The sequence below is a fragment of the Rattus norvegicus genome, chromosome 8, assembly GCF_021556685.1.
Source record: "Rattus norvegicus strain SHRSP/BbbUtx chromosome 8, alternate assembly SHRSP_T2T, whole genome shotgun sequence".
NCBI lineage: Eukaryota > Metazoa > Chordata > Mammalia > Rodentia > Muridae > Rattus > Rattus norvegicus.
The window spans coordinates 116041004-116062816 of NC_141541.1; the positions used below are offsets into that span (position 1 = coordinate 116041004).

Consider the following 21813-nt stretch of genomic DNA (forward strand, 5'->3'; position numbering starts at 1 on the left):
TGTTTCCAGGAATATGAATACCTTACCAGGGCCTACAACACTGAAGAAAATGTCTCTTCCTTCCTCGTCAACCAGTTAGGGGGACAGTTGTTGAACCACCACCTCATTCCATGACAGGATGCTGACCAGCCCCATCCAGCCTGGAAGAGTGTTTTACAACATTCCACCTTTCTGTGGTTGTTATATTCTTTGTCCTGATTTTCAAAGTTCCCTGAGTCTTGGAGGTGACTTGGTGTTTTGAGTCTCAATATATAGCACAAGCTGGTCTGGAACTCTTGGTCAACCTCCTGCCTCAGCCTCCTGCAGGTTAGAATTAAGAGCATAAGCCACCACTCCTAACTTCTGAGTGTTGGTTAAGCCAAGGAGTGCAGCCTGATTATCTGTGTGACTTCAGCCCCTTTAAGCTGGGTTTCTGAGCCAGCAAGTCAAAAGTCATTATCTCTTACATTAAAGACTGGCTAGATACCTCTCCTACTCCGAACGTCAAGAACCCTCTAGAAGACCTCTCAAGGTTCCGAAGATCTGAAGGCTGCCCCAGTCAGCAAACTGTAAAATTAGGAACAGGAGGCTGCATAGCCTCTAACATGTACGCTGACCAAAGCTCAGAGAACTGACACAGACGGAACTCTGCCTAGAAAGTTGAATGTCCAGGGTTTGAGCTACCTTCTTGCTCCGTCCCAAGGAGAAAGGAACACCCGGCAGTTCTTGTTTTCTTTCTACATTTTATTATTTCAAATCATGTGAACAATTCCATAAAACATGTGAAAAAAGCAAGGAAGTGTTCAACGCTGGAGGTCCCGGGCCTGGGGCGAGGGCGTGAGGGGCCTGACCCTCAGCAGGCAGCGGCGGTTCCTAGATTAGCGCTAAGGAGCTACATTTAGGTTAATGGAGCCTGGGCCCAGGGCTTCAGGGCAGGGCCCTCAGTGACATTGGCAGTTGTCTGGAACAGCCCTTGGAATCCAATTCCGTGGAGGGCAGGGCAGGGGGCCGCCCAAAGAGGGATGGGTGTAAACAGGCAGACACACTCAAGGCACGGAATCACTGGAAAGGGGCTGGGGGCGGGGGGAGGGATGCTGGTCAGGACCTGACAGTTTTAAATAGGTTTCTCTAAAAAGTTTTCTAGATTTGCAGTTTTCCTTTTTTTTTCTCCTTTCCTTTTCCTTTTTTTTAAAGCTACGAGAATGAGCAGGTGGGCTTTGTCTCCAGGAATGGTGGTGTCTCTCACGCTTCTTGTGCTTTTTCCTTTGGGGCCTCCAAGCGGCAGAGAGTGGGGTAGGCAGGAGGCTCCCTGTAAACATTTGGACTTGGGTCAGGGCTGGTGTTGGACAAAGCCAGGGGTCTAGGCTGGAGGAATTGGTACTCCTCCAGACATAGGCCTTGGGAAACTCTGCATGCGCTCCCCGCTCACCCCAGAACAAGACAATGGTTAGAAAACCCGAATGGATGCCCAGTAAGGAGGTACCATGGCCACTCCCGGCACCTCAGACAAAGGTGGGTTTTAGACAGGGAGGCCTGTGGCAACCCCTCCCCCAAGTCTAGAGCCGAGGGAGGGGACAGGGGAGCTGAGAACAGAGAGAAGAGACAGGGGAGAAGCAGCTGGGGGAACAGGCAGGGAGCATGGTCTTCTTGCCCCCATCTTCCTCACAGGTAGTGGGGAGCAGAGTCAGCGGTGGCCCTGGAGGTGGAGGACAGACACAGCCTGGGTTACATGTGGCTCCTCTTCTTGCCTCTCTAAACAATGACCTTCTCCCCCACCTACTAGTTACCAGGGACACAGCTGTGCCCAGGGGCCAGCTTCTGTTGCTGGGTTACAGGATGTCTATCAGTCACTGCGGTCATTGAATGTACACCAGGGCCAGTGGGGCTGGTCTGGGCCTAGGACTCTCAGGACTGAGACACAGACGTCTAAGAACAAGTGTAAAGCTGGTCAGTGAGCAGTGGGGTGGCTGGGTCTCCTTCTGCGTCTAGACTAGGCTAGTACACCACGGTGGCAAGGAGGCAATTTCTTCCAAAGAACATTGACCGCTCCTCTAGCTCTGGCCATGTCCTTTCCCCCCCTCCCTTGTCCTCTGGTCCCTGACTGCCCTGTCCCACCTTTTCTCTCAGGCTGAGTACTCCCCAAGGGTCTCCTCTAAGTCCCCAGCCCCTCACCCTCTCTGAACTCTGCGGTCTCACTATGTTGTTTGACAGGCCCCTGACTCACCATCCTGCCAGGCCCACTGCCCCTCAGAAGAGGCCACAGTCCTTCAGGTTGTTCTTGATGATGACGTCAGTGACGGCATCAAACACAAACTGCACGTTCTTGGTGTCGGTGGCGCATGTGAAGTGCGTGTAGATCTCCTTGGTGTCTTTGCGTTTATTCAGGTCCTCAAACTTGCTCTGGATGTAGCTGGCTGCCTCGTCATACTTGTTGGCCCCTAAGGAAGACAAATGAAGAATTCTGTATGTGCATGTACAGCAAAGATCTGTGCACGATAGACAAGCATATAACGCACACAGCACGTTCATGTGTAAGTGCGTGTTGAGTATGAAGGATATTTCCCATGTGTGTATGCTCAAGGGAAGAGGCCCATGGGTGGTAACAAGCCTTCTGTGTGTAGACAGTATATATTCCAGAGTGAGGTACTGCAGATCCTGTGTTTTTCCTTCTGTCCAGATGGGGGCATATGTGAGCCACCAGAATCTATTGGGATGGCCAACCCTCTCCCATGACATAGTCTTCCAGGAGACTGACCTGTGTACTCAGGGAAACAGATGGTCAGGGGGCTCTGTGTGATCTTCTCTTCAAACAGGTCCTTCTTGTTGAGGAAGAGGATGATGGAGGTGTCTGTGAACCACTTATTATTGCAGATGCTATCAAACAGCTTCATGCTCTCATGCATGCGATTCTAAGGAAAAAGATGCGAGTCGGTACTGATCCCCAATCACTGCCTACCAGGCTCAGCCTCCACCTCCAGGGCTCTAAGTCTCTCACCATCTCCTCATCCTCAGCCAGCACCAAGTCGTACGCGCTCAAGGCGACACAGAAGATGATGGCCGTGACACCCTCAAAGCAGTGGATCCACTTCTTCCGCTCAGATCGCTGACCACCCACATCAAACATCCTGTGGACATTGGGTCAACTTAACCCAGGGAGCAGAGCCCCAGGGGATGCATCCTTGCATTTTGCAGGCTGGCAGACCAAGGACAGAGACCTGGCCAAGGTGGGACAGCTGCCATCAGAGTCACCACAATCCTGGTTGAGCTGGTCAGAGGGACAGGTTGGAGCCACATGGGACAGAGGCGGGAGAAGCTATTAGTAGGAAGTCTCTACTGATAACTAGGTGATGAACCTCAAGGACCTGCCTTCCCAGTACAATCCTGAGGACCCTCAGTGGGACTGGGGAATTGGGTCCAATGATACTGCCCTTGACCCTGTCCATACACACACTCACTTGAAGTGTAAGTCCTTGAAGGTGAAGTGTGTTTCGACGATGCCTGTGGTCTTCACACGGGTCCGCAGCACATCCTGCTGTGTAGGGATATAGTCACTCTGTGCTATGCGCTCCAGGTCATTCAGGTAGCTGCAGGAAGAGAGGAGATCAGAGAGGCCCAAAAAGAGCATCCTGACCAACATACAAAAGCCTGCTTTTTTCCTTCTCTTCTTTTCTCCCTTCCCTCTACTCCAGGCAGGGTCTAGTTTATGAAGTCCAACCTTGTCTCAAACCTATAATCCTCCTGCCTCAGCCCCAAGCACTTTGATCACTGCTGTGCCTGCCATTCTTGCTTCATTAAGAAATGTGGGCTCAGTCCCCTTGTTTCCCATCTATATAGAATGGGACTGGGAGGTTATGGCTCTGTGACCCTAGCAGTAGGGTTCTCAACTTGGCCTGCATTCAAGAGGAGTCAGACAGAATGTTGGAACTGCAGGTAAAAGTGGGAGGGGGCAAATTAGTCCTTCAGGGAGAGATCATGATGCTAATCGGTGTAATTAAGATACCCACTGCAGAGCAACCTGGTGTGGTCCTTTCATAGGGGACTAAACATGTTGGAGCCTGCCAGCCCCAGTGGGTCCTTTGCCTGACACTCAGTAAGATTTGAGCTGAAGTGGGAGCACAGACACCTGCTTGGCAGAGATCCCTGGGGCTCTTCATCACACACTCTTTATTTAGTATCAATGCCTTTTGTGCAGAGTCCAGGGCCCAGCTCTCTATCTGCCTCAATATCCCCGCTGACTTCAGGCTGGGTCCAGGCCTTGAAGTGGCTGCCCTCTCTTAGACTTTTGTTCTTGGGGCAGGGGTGCTGGGACCAGCAGCCAGCCAAGCTGGGCCAAAGGGAAATGACCTCAGAGAAGCAGGGACAGAACAGAATAACAGGAAGGGCCACAGGGGACCATGACGCACTTGCTGTGACCTGCGTACCGTGTTCCATACCCTGTGACAGAGCCCCTAGCCTGAAGCCTCAAGGTGAGTCCCACACAGATCTCTCTTCTCAACAGGCGGGCTCACCCTAGGATCCCCTGCTCTCCTGTGGTCCTGCTGGACTGGGACAGCTTAGTGTAGCACCCCACACTCCTTTAGATGGGTCTGGTAAGGACAAACACAACACAGGCTGAGCAGGCCCGGGGTGACCACCCCAACTCCTAAAGCAGAGCCGGGCGAGCAACAGGAGGAGCTTAATACTCAGGGAAGAAAGACAAAGGAAAGTCAAGGAGGTGTGGAAAGGGGCCCGGACATGGCCCCATCCTTCCTTCCTTGAGTACTGGGGACAATGAAGTAGTTTTGGTTGTCAACTATGAAGCTGACAGGGTTCCCCGCTCCCTGCCTCTATAATCCACAAGCTCAGCTGGTGGCTAAGCCCGTGATTTCAGGGTGGAGCAGTACTGAAGCCCAGAGGCCTCTACAGATTTGGCTATGATCCCAAAACTACCCGAGGGTAGGAATGACACAGGGGAAGTTAGGCCGTGCAGAGAGGACAGAAGAAGCCTGGTCACATGACTGAGGCAGGACTTGGGAATCCTAATTAGGCAGATCTTCTACCCAACTCTTGTGAGGTCTAGTCCTGCTGAGCAGGCTCAGGATCGGATGGGCAACAGAGACCTGGAGGGCTGGAGGCTGGGCTGGCTGACTAAAGCAGAAGACGAGTTCAGCACCCTGCCTCAGTCCTGACACATGGCTGGTCTGCAGGGGAATTTAGAATTGTGTTCTGGCCTAAAGGATCCAAGTCTGTTGTGCCTCTGAAATTCCTGGGACACTCTGTGATTCTCCAGCCGAGCTCTGGGCTTGGCTTGGATCCAGAAAAGGTCAGAAGCAAAGTCCAGGCTCCAGCTGTACACACATCTGTCGCCTCAAAGACAGACTCTTCCTTCTCTGTGAGGCTCTGAGCAGCAGGCCTGAACTCCTTCCTGCATCCTCAGTGACAGTCTGGAGTTTAACATGTGCCATGTCCCAGCCTCAAACCCCTCCCACTTCTTGATTTCCTACCGACACCTTCAGCTGTCATTGCTTAAGGACCTGTCTTTTGCACTCATCACTGTGTCCCTGACACTTTGCACAGAGCAGGTGGCTGCAAATGTTCTTCAGAACGATCATGTGTGAAGACAGATAAGGCTAAAGTAGCCTGAAAGCCTCTGTGGCTGTCATTTCTTCAGACCTTCGGATAGCAATCCCAGCATTCCCACCCAACCCACTACCAAAACTTCAGTGGACAGTCATCAGCTTCAGTACCCTGGGACCCTGACATGCCCGGTCCCTTGCAGTACTCACTAAGCGGCTGAGTCATTGAGTTGATATTCCCGTGAGCGGCCAAAGCAGGCTTGCACACCATGGTCAGCCCAGAGCCTCCGGATGACGCCCGACAGGTCTTCCGGAAGCATGCCTTGCTCCTCGGCAGCACAGGACAGTGCGAACAGCTGCCTGGCATCATCCTGGGCACAAAGACGGGGGGCAGTCAAGACAGGTAAAGAAGCAGACCCCTCTCTGACCATTAAAGGAAGGGAACACTCTAGACCAGGGCCCAGGCTGGTGTACTCTCAGGCTCCCTAGGACAAGACTTGCCCTGAAGGCTTCTGGGAGACAGAGAGAGAAGGGGTGAGGAAATGCACACACCGCACGCTGGGGGTCAGCAAAGTCGATCTGCAGGTTGCCCATGGCTTTGACGATGGCCATGATAGACTGGATGGTGTTGCTGTAGACAACCGCACGGTACTGCCGGCACTCCTCCTCTGAGTAGCCATCCTCGTGGATGATCCTGACAAACAGAGACCAAGGGTTATGGTCCACAAACCACAAGAAATCACCTGGCTACCTTGGAACTGCTGGGGACTGCTCCAAAGATGGGGAACAACCCCTGGCCCATGGGGTCAGCGATATAAGTAGCAATGAGGCCCTCTGGGACAAGTGGAGACCAAGCAGGGGAGACTACAGGTCCAGAGGAAGATGACAAACACCAGTGACGCCCCCCCCAACACACACACCACTTACTTCATCTGCTTGACGATGGTGCTCTTCCCTGATTCTCCAGCACCTGGAACAGAGGGGATAGATATCAGGACGGGCACAGTGGGCTCCGTATCCAGGCACAGCCTAGCTGCCATTAGCTCTGAAGGTCCTTCCTACCGTCCACACATCGATAGCACAGTGAGGCAGAGGGAGCTGTGGCTTACAGGGGCCACAGTGGCTAGGGAAACCTAGAGCATCTGCTCCTTGGCAGGCTCCCTGCAGGCCTCTGCTTCCCTACGCTCCACTGTCTGTCAGGATTCCTGTCACACCAGCCACCTCTGTCCTGTATGAGTTCAGGAAGTTGGCAAAGACGCAGGTCCACATTGTGTACTCTCACACAGGCTTGCCACCCTGTGCAAGAGCAAGGAGGCTGGCTGGAAGGTGCCCTCAATACTGCAAAAGGGCAGGAAACCCTCCTTTTCCCAACCCTGAGATTTAGCTGTGTAGCAGCCTACAAGGGCCAGAGTCACATTCCTGTCCTTTGGACATGGCCCAAAACCCAGCCTCTGTGTTCTGGACCAGTTCTGTCCTAAACAGATGGAAAATAGAAGCAAGCGCGCGCACACACACACACACACACACACACACACACACACACACTCACACACTCCTCCCACCTCCTCCCTCTCACATGTACACAAGCTCGGACTCAAGCTTCTCTCGCATGGCAGAGCCCCGTCTTCCTCGTTTCTCTGTGACTGGGTCTGTGGTTTGTTTTCTCTCCTGTGTTTGCCTCAGCGACTCCATTAAACAAGTATCTTTTCTGGTCTCACTTTACAGAGGGCACTGAGGTTCAGAAGCGTACATTCTTGGAGCAGGATCATACAGCCAGCATTCAAGATGGCATCACAATGCCAAGATGAGGCCCCAGCCTCCTTCCCAGCCTCTGCTCCTGTCCCTTCGCCAGCTTCAGTCCTGTGCCTTCCAGGTACTGCCTGCTTCTTGCTACCTGCTTATACCTTTTCCTGGGTAAACCTGCCCTGTGTTCTCTTCACAGTAACCATCTCCAAGCAGTTCACAGAATTGACCTACGGATGGGTCGAACTTGGCAATCTGCCCTTCTATTAGGATCATATAATAGGGCTAACGTGTTAACGAAACCACCATCAATAATAATGTTGGCTTCGAACTTGCAATGAAGTCAAAGATGACCTTAAACTTTTGATCTTCCCTCCTGGAATTATAAATGTTCATCAACATAGCCACTTTTTTTTTTCAGTATTATAAATTTAAGGCAGGGTCTACTATGTAGCCCTGGTTGGCCTAGAACTCAATATGTAGACCAGGCTGGCTTCAAACGCACAGACATACCTATCTCCCAAGTATTAGGATTGCAGGCAGGCACCACATACGAAGCCCTTTCTACAGGCTTTAAAAAATATTTTGGGGCCTGGAGAGATGGCTCAGTGGTTAAGAGCACTGGCTGCTCTCCTCTATAGGAGAAACAAATACTTTTTTTAAAAAAAGTTCTTTATTTGTTTTTGTTTATAAATACACTGTAGCTGTCTTCAGGTCCACCAGAAGAGGGCATCAGATCTCATTACAGATGGTTGTGAGCCACCATGTGGTTGCTGGGAATTGAACTCAGGACCTCTGGGAGAGCAGTCAGTGCTCTGTCCTGTATGAGTTCAGGAAGTTGGCAAAGACGCAGGCCCACATTGCGTACTCTCACACAGGCTTGCCACCCTGTGCAAGAGCAAGGAGGCTGGCTGGAAGGTTCCCTCAATACTGCAAAAGGGCAGGAAACCCTCCTTTTCCCAACCCTGAGATTTAGCTGTGTAGCAGCCTACAAGGGCCAGAGTCACATTCCTGTCCTCCATCTCTCCAGCCCCCACATTTAAAAAGATGTGTGTGCATGTGCATGCTTCTAAGTGAAAATGCATGCTTGTAGGTGTGAATGCATGCTTGTAGGTGTGAATGCATGCTTGTAAGTGTAAGTGCTTATGCATCCAACCTGCAGCAGTTAGTTCCTCCCATCACGTGGGTCTCAGGGATCAAATTCAAGTTACCAGCTTGGTAATGAGTACCTGCCCCGGCTGAGCTGTCTTACCAGCTCCCATGCCCAATTTTTATTTATTTTTGTAATTATGTGTATATATTTGCTTGTGTGTGTATGTGGGGGGGGGGGGGTTACGTGCACATGCATGCAGGTACCCACAGAGCTCACTTAATGTGGGTACTGGGAACTGAACTCAGGTCGTCTGAAAGAGCAAGAAGCACCCTTTACTGCTGAGCCATCTTTCCCGCCAAGTCATGCCTAGGTTTTTATGTGGTGCTGGGGTTCAACTGAACCAGGGGTTCACACAGATAAGCACTCTAGTACACCTGTAGAATGCTACGGAATTTACTAGGTGCCTTTTGTTATTGTTTGAGACAGGGTTTCTTTCTGTAGTCCTGGCTGTCTTAGAACTCACTCTGTAGACCAGGCTGGCCTAGTACTCACTGACATCCACATGCCTCTGCCTTCTGCGTGCTGGGATTAAAAGCGTAGGCCACCACTGCCTGGCTTACTAGGTACTTTTATCTTCAAAACAAACCTGAGGGAGGTTCTATTCTGACCTCATCTCCAAGAAAACTGAGGCACATGCCATAATATAGTTAGTCCTTTCTGAGTGTCGTCCACTTTGCTCTATACAATCCCTCCTAGAGTTCATATGTGCCTGGGCCCAGCTGCACTTGTCACTGTGCTCCCTCTGACCCCAGTCTCTGAGGTGCCCGAGAGGTGGTAGGCACCAAGTAAGTGAAGACAGACTTTATCAAGTTTTAGTTTCCTCTACCCAAACACATTATCTCATTGGGGAAACTGAGGCACAGTTGTGACCCTCACAAGAGTAAGTCTCAATCCAGCAGCTTCTCTGAGGGGAAAGGTCTGAACCCTTACAAATGCTAGCAGGTGCCTATAATTACTAAGTATCCAACTGTCCCAATCCTGCTTCCCAGGATGGTGCGGGAGCTATTATGGGACAAATGCTGAGGCTTGGGCAGGCTTCTGTGGGATTTGTTCTCTTTGGTTACAGTCATCCCACCAAAGGGGGCTGTGCACAGCAGTGGAATGAGGCTCCCTCACATTTTACAAGCCCAGAGGTGAGTTCAGAAGGTCCGTAAACCCTGCCCACACCACCTGATCACTGAGTACTAGGGCCATTGGGCCTTAATATCTACCTAGAGAAGAATGGGCACAGTGGCTCTAGCTAGCCTTCCTACATGATTCCACAGGGCAGAAGGAAGGGGATTCATCTTGGAGCCGAGGGAGAACCAGGCTTGGCCAGGACCAAGGCCTGATTCAGAGAATAGAGGCTAAAGATATGAAACTTGGGTTAGCCAGACAAATCCCACTTACCAGACTCAAGGACAGGTGGGAAGGGTAGAGGCAGTAGACGTCCAGGGCACAGGAAACCTTAGATGAAGGTTGTCCTTTTACATGACTTTGGAATTCCTGACTATGGGAAACACTGGTTTCTCTACTGGTCATTGTGGGTAAAGAGGGCATCAAATCCTTTGACCGCTCTCTTCATAGGTACTGTGGGCTCCTGTGACCCTGCCCAGTGCCCAGGATGATGGCACAAACTTGCTTTGCATTTGATTTCCCTAGCAAAGTGGCAGACACGAAGAGGATCACACCTGAGCAAGCCAAGCCAGGAACCAGGTTCATATATTTCTTGCCTGAGTCAGCTGAAGGCCTGCTTCCACACTTCCCTAATGCCTCAGTTTCCCTTTCTCAGGCCTCTCAAACTCTGAGTTAGGTAGTATTCTCTCTACCTAGCAGGGGTCACTGCAAATAGCCCCATTGGACAGGTGAACAAAACAAGGTTATGGGGTTTCCCTGGGACCTAAGGAGGTCCTTTTGTCACTGCGGCAGCAGCTGTGACTCAAGCAGGAAGTAGTGAGAGGCAGGACAAGGGTGTGGTTGGCAACCAAGCAGGAAGTAGAGATACATCAGACAGAGCTGGGGAAGTAGAAGTGGGACGGGCAGTGAAAGGTGGTGAAGACCTTGGCTCTCAGGTAGGCCAGACTTGGTGTTTCAGGAGCCCTGGGGCCACATCATTCTGATCCACCCCCCCAACCCCATGGTCTTTTCTCCATCATGGCACATTGCTCCGACTGGCCTGGAGAGTGCTTGTACTCACCCAGGTTCCTTCCCTGATAGCCCCATGCCTACCTCAGGGAGAACTTCTGCAGACGAAGGTGCTGGCAGGGAAGCCAGCCAAACAGAGAGAAGCAGGAGTCAGCCTCTCTTGTCCCCACCAGCTGCTCCATCCCCAGCTGGATGAGGCCAGTGGGGATCGACAGAGGGTCCCTGGGGGTGGCCCTGACATTCCCACTAGGTTACATCTCTTCCCACCAAAGAAAACACCTCTGTAGCTTTGGCCCTGAGTACAGCTGCTGGGCACACTGCAGGAGGGCAGTGATCTCAGAGGCTCCTTGGCACAGAACATCTGCTTCTACATGCAGCACGGAGCTCCCAGGGAGAGAACAGACTGAGGGAAAGACCGTTCTACCTCACTCCCTGGCAAGACCTCACCACAGACTGGGCCTATTACGATCAAACACTTGGTGTTCATCTAGGCCACAGCATGTAGGGCTCTACTGTGTGCCCTTCTTGGACCCTCCACCTCCTACCTGATGCTTAGGTCTGATCTGCAGGGAAGCTGGGGCCTGCTCTTGTCCTTTCAGGCCTCAGTTTCTTCAAGTTGCCAGCCGGCCTCCTTTTTACTTTTGGATCTTCTCCCTCCCCAGGATCAGGGGGGAGGGGAATCTAGATGGGTCTAGTCCAACTCTGCTGCCCAACTGATCTTTTCTGAGATTTCCATTAGCTTCAACCCTTTCAGATCACTTGTGAAGTAAAACAACGATGTTACCTTCTAACAGGAAAGGAGTGAGAACTGGAGTCAAAGCCCTTCTCCATGTGCCTCACTCAAGGCTAGGACGCAGATAAAAGTTGTAACTGCGGCTGGACTTGGTTCAGCAGTTAAGAGCACTGGCTGCTCTTCCAGAGGATCCTGGGTTGACTCTCTCCCTGCATTCACAGGGCAGTTCACAACCATCTGTAACCACAACTGCAGATCTGACGCCCTCTTCTGGCCTCTGAGGTATCAGGCAAGCATGTACTACACAGACATGCATGCAGGCAAACACGCATACACTTAAAATAATTAAAAAAGACATTGTGGGGTTGGGGATTTAGCTCAGTGGTAGAGCACTTGCCTAGCAAGCGCAAGGCCCTGGGTTCGGTCCCCAGCTCCGAAAAAAAAAATGAAATAAAAAAACTTTTTAAGAAGGTAGTGTCTGGGCATGGTGGCACGTGCCTACAATCCCAACACCCAGAGGCTGTGAGGCAGGGGATGTTGAAGGTAAGGAAAGCCTTGGCTACATGTGAGACCTTACCAAAAGGAAGTCAGTCGCCACTGTTTTCCTAGTTGGGGAAGAATACAGATTTCCCCCAAACATCACTACTTACAGCATGCAGAACGGCCAGCTGCTCTGGTCACTGTAATGGCACGGCACAGAGTGGAGTGCCACAATAACTCATTTCAAGTACAGCTTCTGAAGACTCAGAAGGAGCAGGGGTAACAGGCGAATACAGGGTGGGGAGGGCACCCTGGGGAGCCATAGTGCCACCCGGGGGCATGGGTCAGAGGTCAGAGCTCTCTCCTGTCACTGGCACTGTGCTCTGAGCCTACACACACACACACACACACACACACACACACAGAGAGAGAGAGAGAGAGAGAGAGAGAGAGAGAGAGAGAGAGAGAGAGGTCCCCCAGCTGATGCGGTGCCGTCCGCTGACTCCACACCCTCAGAAGGCTGGGAGACGGCCTCCCTGGAGGCAGCTCCTGGGCTGGTGGGCTCCCTTGGCATTCCTGGGCTAAGGAGAATAGGCAGCTGACGTGGCAGCCCGAGGGCAGAGATTCTCAGGAGCAGCTGGGACCACAGGGTAGGCTTGGGCAGCAGCCCAGCTCAAAGCCACAGCACCAGGCACACCCACGCTGCCACCAACCCGGTGGGGCACAGTGGAGATGGGTTTGAGCCCTGGTATGCCCACCCCACAGGTAGCCCAGCCACTAGAGAGGTGCTGTGGCCTCACTGCTGTGTGATCTCTGCCACTCTGGATCCAGTCTGTCACCTCCTTGCCCCATAGCCGAGGGTCTCAGGCTCAGCTACCACCAGGGGGAGCCGAGCAGCCAGAGACAAAGAGGAGATGGAGGCTGGGCAGCATGGGGAATGTTTTGTTTCAGCAAAGCTGCCTTCCCTGCTGGGGGTGGCTGGGGGAGGTGCCCAGACCCTCAGCCACAACCTCCTCCCTGGGAAGCCCCCAGCCAGCTTCAGAGTCGGAGGAACACACAGGAACAATGGAAACAGGAGGGAAGAAAGGAGGGGGAGAGGGCCCAGCCAGACAAAGGCCCTGTCGGCTCCACCCCAGGCCTCTCTTCCTTCCTCCAGGTGTACTTCCCTGACCCCCTTAAGCCCCCAAGGAGCTCAACACAGTCTCACACTGGGGCAAAGGAGGATGACACGGGTTTTGGAAGGATCCTATAACACTTCCACCCAAGGCTGTGGCCCAACCTTCCACCAGATGCCCCAACAAGTCAGCCATGCCATGCCTCCTTAGGTTGTAGGTCTGACCACCCGTGAAGCGCCTGGACAGGTCACTGGTACACCTCTCTTCCTAACAGCATTTTGAAAAGACTCCTTTAGATATTTTTTTTTTCAAGAGACTGAACAATGGCTGCCTGTCCTGAATTACTGTGGCAGACGGAAGTGAGGTGCCTGTAGCCCAGGCCTCAGTGTTCCCATCTGTAAAATGCACCCCTCGTGGGAATGTGCCAAGTCCAAAGCCTGCCCAGAGCAGCTTTCCTATGGTTTTCAGGAACTTCAAACTGCCTGAGGGCCCAGCTGGAGCCAGCAGTTGTCTGTGTCCACATAGGCCCCAGTACTGAGCACAAAGGCAGGGACAGCCTGAGAACACACACACAAAGGATTGGGTCCTTCTGTACCCAGGCCTGGGTGATAAGGAGGAACACTGCACGGCCACCTCACCAAGAGGGCCCGTTCTGACAACACAGCGGAATCCTCTGGAACCTCCCACGGGAAGGAGAAGCCCCACAGACACGAGATCTGGGGGTCAAGAAGCACGAGCATCCGGTGCCATTGCTCTCAGCCCACACAGCAGCCAGCACACAGTAAGTACCATAAACACTGAGGCCACCACTGAGCTAACAGTCACCACAAGCCTTGTAGACAGTCTGCCTTTCCACCTGTCTGGCCAATCCCCAACTGAGGCCACCAGCGAGAAACTTCGGCGCCTCCCAGCATTTCTCTGGTCGGTCTGTTTTCCTCAGATTGGAGGTTACAGGAGGAAGAGGCACAACAGGGAAGACACAATGCTAAGTTAGTGACTGTGACACGGATGTTATAAGGAAGGTGGGCTGAGAGGAAGGTGGGGAGTGATTCCGGAGTAGCCAGCTGTGGAAAGAAGTCACAGCAGCAGGCAGGCTTCTGTCAGAACAGTAGACAGGCTAAGACAGAATCATGGGTCTCACCCTTGAGGGCATAAAAGGATTTAAGACTCCTCAAGGTGCCAGGAGGTGTTGCGCACTTTTTTTTTTCTTCTTCTTCTTTTTTTTTTTTTGCGGAGCTGGGTACCGAACCCAGGGCCTTGCGCTCGATAGGCAAGCGCTCTACCACTGAGCTAAATCCCCAATCCCCGGTGTTGTGCACTTTTAATCCTAGCCTCGGGAGGCAGAGGCAGGCGGAACTCCAGCCTGGTCTACAGAGTGAGGTCCGAGAATTTGCTATACACCAAGAAACCATGTCTTGAAAAAGCAAAATAAGAAAACAAACATACAAATAAGACTCCTCCACCTCTAGGCTAGAACCCCAAGCACCCACAGAGCATCCGTGCATCCATCTAGAACAGGTGCACCAGCATCGGCCTGTCATCCTAACACCAATCCTGGCAGCAGGGCACAGACGGCAAGGGCTACAGTGGTGGGACAGGTACAGTGGCTGCTGCATCCTAGGCTAGCACCTCTGCTTCTATGCCCTGTCTCTCCACTGGTGGAGAAGGCCTATTCCAGCCTCACAAGATTAAAGAGCCAAGGTTCAATCAGAGGCATCTGTGTTATGAGAAGGGAAACTGAGGTGCACTGACGGTATCCATTCGGGTTCAGAAGTCGTGATGGGCTGAAGGCCCCTCACCAACCCCCAGGCAGGGGAAACCCAGAGTGAGCTAATACAGGCTGCTGTGCCGCTTCCAGGCATTCATCTCTGCCTGTGGCTGGCCTTCCTGCTTGGGGGGCAATGGCCGCTCAGGAATCTAAGAGCAGCTTTTGGCCTTCCTGCTGGACCTCCCACTGGTGTCCCTCTCCCAGCCACCACTTCCTGTGGCTAAAGGAGGGGCCTAGAATCCTCAGAAGCACCGCCTCTGACATCCTGGCCCCAGCAGTTGCTAAGGCAGGACAGGACAAGGCCGAAGCCACCCCCTGGACTGGCCCTAACTCAGTGATGGAGTGTGGAGGCCGGCAGAAGCTCACAAGTGAGCCTGGGCAGGTGTGAACCTTCTAGACCTTCTGGCTGGCAGAGACCTGGGTGACTCAGGATCCACCTTCTGCACTAGCACCCTCTAGCCTCTTCCCCTTTCGGGCTCCTCCTCCCCCAGCTGCTTCCTCCTTATTCTCTGATGTGGACACCATTTCCCTAAGAGGCCCAACTACATGACTGTTCCCACTCCTGCCTAGGCACGGTAGGCACACTCTGAAGCAGTTGGATTGGGAGCACATCCTCCAAGGCTCAAAGAAACCTCAAACCGGTACCCGTCAGGGCCTTGTATGCAAATTCTGAGAGCCAACCCTGAAAGGTAGACCAGCAGTCACTGCTTAGCCCTTCCCAAACCACCAAGCATCAGGCCCCTGAAGCGGCAACAAGGTGAGGGCGGGGTTGGGTTTAGTAAGAACAAGAGCTTTAGGCAAAAGACAGGGTGTGGCCAGACAGTGGAGGCCCCACCCTGCACCTGTAGCTGTAGCTGAGGCAGGGGCTTCCTGAGAGCATCGGTACCGGGCGCTCTAAAGGGTCCAATCCTTTGCTCACACCAAAGCACCCCTGAAGAACATTTTTAGGTAGGTGTGGCCTGACAAGAGCCCACTGACTCCTGCCTCTCTTACCAAATCCCAGATGGAACCCTCAGGGCTGAGACTGCTGCAGGCCTGTACCCCATCCCTGGGGCCCACTCCTCCTCCTGTCTCAGCAGGAAGGTGAGCGAACAGGCAGCAGCACTCCAAGTCACCTGTCAACCTCTGCTAGTAGCAGTGATGGGTGCCCTGGTCCCTCGGTAGCTACTTGGGTAAACAAAGTTGTTTCCTGCCAAGTGAACCAGGAACTTTTAGAAACAGTCTGAGAGACTCAGTGAGGGCAGAAGCTCGAGGGCAGGATCTACGGGATCAGTGTGTTTCGCAAGCGGTCCGAGTGCCCGATCCTCTATCCAACTGCTAAAGAGGCCTTGAGACCTCGCTGCTACAGATCATGGCAGCCACGGCCCTATCCCCGGCTGTCGCTTGGTGAACAAATAAATAAATAATCACCTTACTTTTCAGATCCCAGGGCCAGCCCTGCCATATTGCAGACTCAAAAGGAGCCCTGACCAAGCCCTGGCAGCTCAGGCTGACTTGACAACAGTAGGTGGCTTGATGCTGCCTGAGGGCCTGTGTAGAAGCCTGTGTCCCTCGGCTGGCTGGACTACCACCCTTCAGCCACAGCAACAGTTCAATTCCAGTACTGACCACCTGTTAGACTCTGTTCAAAGCCCCAACCTCCCCCTCCACCCACCAGGGATGACCCTGGCTGAGATGTTCTGATTCACCAGCTCAGGAATACCCCTTAGTCTCTGCTGATTCCTGTGCCTGCCCAGGACTGTGTATAGCTTTTTTTTATTTGCAATACCAGCACTGGAGTGATGGGCAGGGCTAGGAGGCAGACAGAGGAGGTTAGAAATGGCTCGGGAACACCCCCCCCCCCCGCGCCCCACTCTCTCCCTGGCGTGGGAGCTCGTCCAGGCCAGTCTGGGCAGACAAAGCCTTGCCCAGCCTGGGGGAGGGGTGGGAAGAGACTTGGAAGCCCAAGCGGACCAGCCCCCCATTCAAGTGCTAATGAGCCCCAGCAGGGAGAAGTGGGTTAGGGAAGGGAGGCCATCTCTGTACCAGCCCACCTGGCTTGCAGAGCTGTGCCACACCCCCAAGGCTGGGCCCTAGAGACTGGGCCTTAAGTCTCTGGACCGTCAGTTACTCCGTTCTTTACAAACCCTGGCCTCCCACTTGCTGTGAGCTTCCTGGAGGCAGGAAAGGGAGTTCCCCGTGAGGGTCCCCATACTCTATGTATGTACCAAGGCAGCTCTGTCAGAGATAGGAGAGGGTCCCTCATCTGGCTTTTGTTTGTTTACCTCCAGGCTCTGGTGCACCATGCCCATGGTCCCCTGAATTATACAGAATAGGCACGGCTCTCACTTGAAGCCGATTTCTAAATGAGGCAGAAGATGGGACCAGGATTCTAATTTTTTTTTAATGTGCACTGGTGTTTTGCCTGTATGTATGTCTGTGTGAGGATGCCAGATCCCCCAAAACTGGAATTACAGATGTGAGCTGCCATGTGGGTGCTGAGAATTGAACTCGGGTCCTCTGGAAGAGCAGTTGTCAGTGCTCTTAAATGCTGAGCCATCTCTCCAACCCCAGGATTCTAACTTACATCTACATGGCCCTCCGGGTGGTCCAACCAGGGTGAGCATCCAACTTCATGCCAGGAAACATCCACCAGAGTCTTGGGAATCTAGGCTACAACTCCTGTCTTGGTGCCCTCAGTGAACTGGGTTTCTGTCCCCAGTGCCTAGCTAGCCAGTTTCCCAGGCTAGCCCTCCCATCTGTCTCTCAGTTGGCAGCCCCAGGATTACCCTTTCCTTCTCTCACTCCTGTTCTCTCCCACCCCTAAAGGATGTGGCCTGCTCCAAGATGTGTTCAGGAGCTCCACGTTCTACACATGTACTAAGTATGCACCCATACAGCATGCCAGCCTTTTGCTAGTCAGATAGGACACAGGCTACACAAAACTCTCTTCCTTTTGTAAATCTACAAAGGCCTGGCTTTGATGAACGAGCCTGGATCTCCTGCAGCACTGTTCCAGGTTGAGCCCCAGAGCTCTCAGCTGCCTAGACTGTCACTGGCTGGAGCTCTGCAGCTGTCCCCAATCAGAGGTGAACTGAGGAGTCTGTACAGCCACGCTCTCACATATAGTCCCTACTATGTGCTGCGCCCTGGCACAGGCTGCAGGCTGGGCAGTGGGGGCTCTGCAGTAGACAGGGTGAGGACTGCCCCGAGGCACCTGCACAACCCGTGATGGGCCAAGAACCCAAGAACTTTTCTTTCAGCATCTCCTCATTGGCCATTAGTGTTCCAATGAGCACTCGTCACCTGCTCACAGTGTGCCGAACCATGACTCAACTCGGTGAACTCACCTACTCACCCCCCAACCCAAGTTCACCAAGTACATCCTCCATTCAGCACACAACGAAAAGGACACCGCTCTGACTTGTTGCCTCAAGGGCCAAAACCATGCTCTAGTGGGAAATTGGGAACCCAGGGAGCAAAGAGGCCACATTAGCCTTGGTGGGACCTCAGGAAGGGTTCTGGGAGGAGATCCGTCAATGGAATGTTAAGGAACAATTAAGTACGGAAAATACAAAGTCTTACAGCAAGACAAATGCAGCATCTACACTCTTGAGACTTCGTGGAGCCCACAATGGACACGGTTTCTCCTGGTGTGTCCAGTTCAGGTTGTCACCAGAGCCCCCAAAATCTATCTGGGCTTAGCTAGTCGGTCTGCTTGAACTGGGTGGGGGATTCCCTAGGGGGCGGACCTGCAGTCAGACTGCTATCAGCTTCTCTAGTTGTCCGGCCAAGCTGCCAGGGGAAACTAGCTTGCCAGTGTGTACCACATCTGCCTCAGCCCTGGTGACAGTGACTGTGCCCGCCTTCTGGCAGGGATGCAGGGTATGGAGGGAGACAGTGTGCGGGTGGGGCAGCAGGCGTGGTTCTGGCTGGGAGGGAAGATTGGCACTTTTCCAGCTTAAGTCCCCGTTGCCTGGACAGAGTCTCTGGCTATGTAGATCTGGTGCTCAGAATTTCTAAACTGCTACAGCTAGGGTCTCAGTGTCACCTTACTCCTTCATGGGAAGTTGATTAATTCAAGTCAAGACCCCTTCCCAGGTAGCAATGACAGACTGGTCATGCAGACTGGGTTGTCCACTTCAGGCGGAGCTCCCTGGCTGCACACCTTTTGCAGGGTCTTAGTCTCGCCATGGGTACTCCTGTGACACAAGCTAGGAATTTCATTTTAGACGAAGGAAAGGCCAGAGGGACAGGATCTTGGGATAGGCTGATCCGTGAGAAAGTGCTAAGTAAGAAGGAATACCCGGTCCCACACAGCCTGGCCCAAAAGCTGAGCAGAGCTCTAAGGGACAAGCCTGTCAGCATAGAGGAAAAACAGGCCAGGAGTCCTGTGCAACCCCCTTCCCCCTGCTCTCTGGTCCAGATCCACATCTCTTTGGCCACCACAGTAACTGCAGTAAACCTGGGAGGGGCTGGTAAGGGGCTCCCGGCTGGGCACCGGGACGTAGCGATCCCGGAAGTGCCCTCCCTAGGCCCAGCAGTAACGGACATTCCGCCGCCGCGTCGACACCCACTCACTGCTTGCCGCACTCGCAGCAGAGACAGGAAGAGGCAAGCGCCCAACGCAAAGCAGCCCAGGAGGCTGGGCCGCCGCCCCTTCCCGCCCCTTCTCTTCCTCCCCGCGGCAGCAGTGGAGCGGATGCCATTTTGAAACCTCCGGGGCTGTGCCCCCAGGCCGGGTCCGCCGGGACAGTCAACAGATGGATCCATAAAGACATACATGTTGTTTCTCGGCCACAGGCCTGGCAAAAAAGCCAGGCTTTTCACAACATGCAGGCCCCAAGGCGGCCCTGGGGCTGAGGGGCCACACCCCCCCACATACTATCCAGCCGATTACGCTGCTGCGCGGCTTCTGCTACCGCTAGGGCCTTCCTCTCCACAATCCAGAGGACCCAATCTTCTCAAGTCAGGCCCCCATAGGGAACCACTCTAACTACCAGTGGGAGTCTGGACACAGCATCAGGCCCACTGCCTTTGCCAAAGCCTAACTGGGATGCTTGAGAGCACACGGGGCTACAGGCAGCTGACTCCTACTAGCCCCTCATTCAGCCTGCCCACCACTCTCCATCACAGTATTCCTTTAGGGAACCAACAGGTCCACTCAGTATCCTAGGCCATATCTCAGGCGTTTCAGCCCCGAGTATGAGAACCCCAGCACCCGTCAGCAGATCTCTACAGGCATAGAGGGCAGCAATATGTCGGTTGGCTCACTACTTCCACTTCCCCCCCATCCCAGCAGCCACCATCTTCCTTGGCCTTGGAAGTGGCTACAACCCTAACTCCTCCATGTTCCCTCCTCTTGCCCAGACTCCCCTGGCCCTGGCCCAGACAAGCCTTGGGACCTAGGGAACACATTCCCAAAGAACGGAACTTCCCACAGATGCTTGAGGCCTGGCCCCGTTCCCCCAGTGTGACTATTAAGAGCTTCGGTCCAACCTCTTGGAAAGGGTCTGCCCAGCTCAGTCTAGGCCCACTCCAGCCCCCCGGTTCCCCTCCTATCAAGGTCCACCTGGAGCAAGAGGGTGCAGATCAAGGGAATGCCAGAGTGTGAGAAAAGACTTAAAAGAGGGCCAGATGATACCTGCAGAGAGAGATATCTGGTGACCTGGAACAGAGGCCCTGAGGGGAATCCTGCTACAGAGAACTTGAGAGTGGTCAGTTTCCCTCTTCAAGAGGTTCTTAAGGGGTCAGAGTGCACAGAGGGAGAATACAGATTCCAGAGTGAGGAAAAGAGGGAGTGGGTTGAGGCTTGACAGGGGTCCCAAGGAATGCTCATGCCAATAGAAACAGAACAGGTAGGGCTTGAAGATGGGAACCTGTAGGGTACTGAGGGTTTAAGTAAAGCCTAAGAAAGTGGGGAATTAAAAGGCAGGGGTTAAGTTCTCTTGAGACTGGATAGTAAGGGTGGGGGGGGATAGCCATGCAAGGTTTGGTGTCTGGGATCTGGGATGAGTTGAGGGTCTGAACTAGAGTCTGGACTAGGATTATAAATCTAGACCAATCCGGAGTTTCGAATCTTAAAAGGGTGGGTCCTAGGGGTTTCAAGCGCAGGTGTAGGGTCCAAGGCTAGGCTGAGTAGTTTCAGGTCCTTCTCTGGGGATTAGCGTTGAGAGTCAAGGGTCCCAGAACGGGGCGCTGCCTCACCTAACAGAAGCAACTTCACCTCCCGTGCCGCCTTCTCGCCGTCCTCCCGCAGGTTCTTGTCGATCATCTTAGAGCGCTCGGCTGCCGCCTTGTCCTCGGCGCTCACGGTGCAGCCCATCCTGCCGTCCGCCGGCCCGGCCTGGCCCCCACACGGCCCACGGCCCGGCTCGGCCCCGCCCGACCCACTCCGCTCCCACCGCCGGCCCTCTGCGGGAAGCTCTCAGGTCCGCAGTTCCGAGCGACTGCGGGAGGCGCCTTCCCGGCCGCCGCGCACCGACGGCGGGGCGGGCCAGGGGTGGGGCCCGGGCGAACCAAGCTCGCGACTGGGCCGGGGCGGGTCTGGAGGAGGGGCCAAAAGAAATTTGGGACTGGTGATTGGTTGGAGGGCGGAGCCAAGGGAGAAGTTAAGCTCAGTCTAGGCTTGGGCTGAGAGCGGGGCCGCAACGAGGGAAGACACCAGGGGTAGAGCTAACACAGGCTTAGGCCTCTGGGCGGGCTGCAGGAGGAGCTCGTCTCCGATTGGACGCTGAGAGCCTGGGGCTCTGTTTCTGGACTGAAGGACCAGTTGATCTAGTAGCCCAAGGGTCAGGAATACCTGCCCTCGCCACAGGCCGAATAGAAACCAGGACTCTCTCAGCATTTATGAATTATGAGAGTAAGATGGAGGAGGTGTGTCTTCTTCACTTGCTTTTTAAAAGTGAACCAATCTTATTTAAAGATCTCCTAAACTCCGCGGAGGGCACAAGATGTCTTTCTGGACCTCGGTTTTCTTTAAGGCAGCTTCTTTCCCCATTCCTGTCTAGGTTGAACAACGTCAAAAACAAAAACCAGTTCACTGCCGCTTTTACACCTTTAAGTGGACTATCTTTTGTCATCTAAACTTAGTTCTTTTGCCCGATAGGTTGGGAAGCATCGTCCTGCAAGCAGTGGTCGGGGGCTTCACCCAAAGACCAGTGAAACTGGACTCTAGCGGGAGA

At 53.5% G+C, this 21813-nt stretch overlaps 1 protein-coding gene and 1 long non-coding RNA gene across 3 annotated transcripts; one reads left to right on the top strand and one right to left on the bottom strand.

Moving 5' to 3' along the window:
- Positions 1–702: 702 nt before the first annotated feature.
- On the bottom strand, positions 703–21106 carry Gnai2 (G protein subunit alpha i2). Of its 2 annotated transcripts, none has more exon segments than NM_031035.3 (9): positions 703–1675; positions 2204–2417; positions 2735–2888; positions 2975–3104; positions 3435–3563; positions 5745–5905; positions 6087–6228; positions 6462–6504; positions 20837–21106. In NM_031035.3, coding segments are annotated over 8 exon segments (1068 nt in total). In that variant the 5' UTR covers positions 20955–21106; the 3' UTR covers positions 703–1675; positions 2204–2226.
- On the top strand, positions 4360–7680 carry LOC148004349 (uncharacterized). Its single transcript, XR_015628059.1, has 2 exons — positions 4360–4445; positions 7260–7680. It is a non-coding gene; the product is annotated as an uncharacterized LOC148004349 (long non-coding RNA).
- Positions 21107–21813: the final 707 nt, after the last annotated feature.

Bases quoted from the DNA above. Each gene is read 5' to 3' on its own strand.
- Gnai2 (XM_087563898.1), bottom strand. From the start codon at position 20,954: ATGGGCTGCACCGTGAGCGCCGAGGACAAGGCGGCAGCCGAGCGCTCT. The intron at 5,906-6,086 runs GTGTGTGCATTT...CTTTGTGCCCAG, and splicing joins TTGCTGACCCCCAGCGTGCG to GATGATGCCAGGCAGCTGTT. The intron at 3,564-5,744 runs GTGAGTACTGCA...CTCTTCCTGCAG, and splicing joins CTCAATGACTCAGCCGCTTA to CTACCTGAATGACCTGGAGC.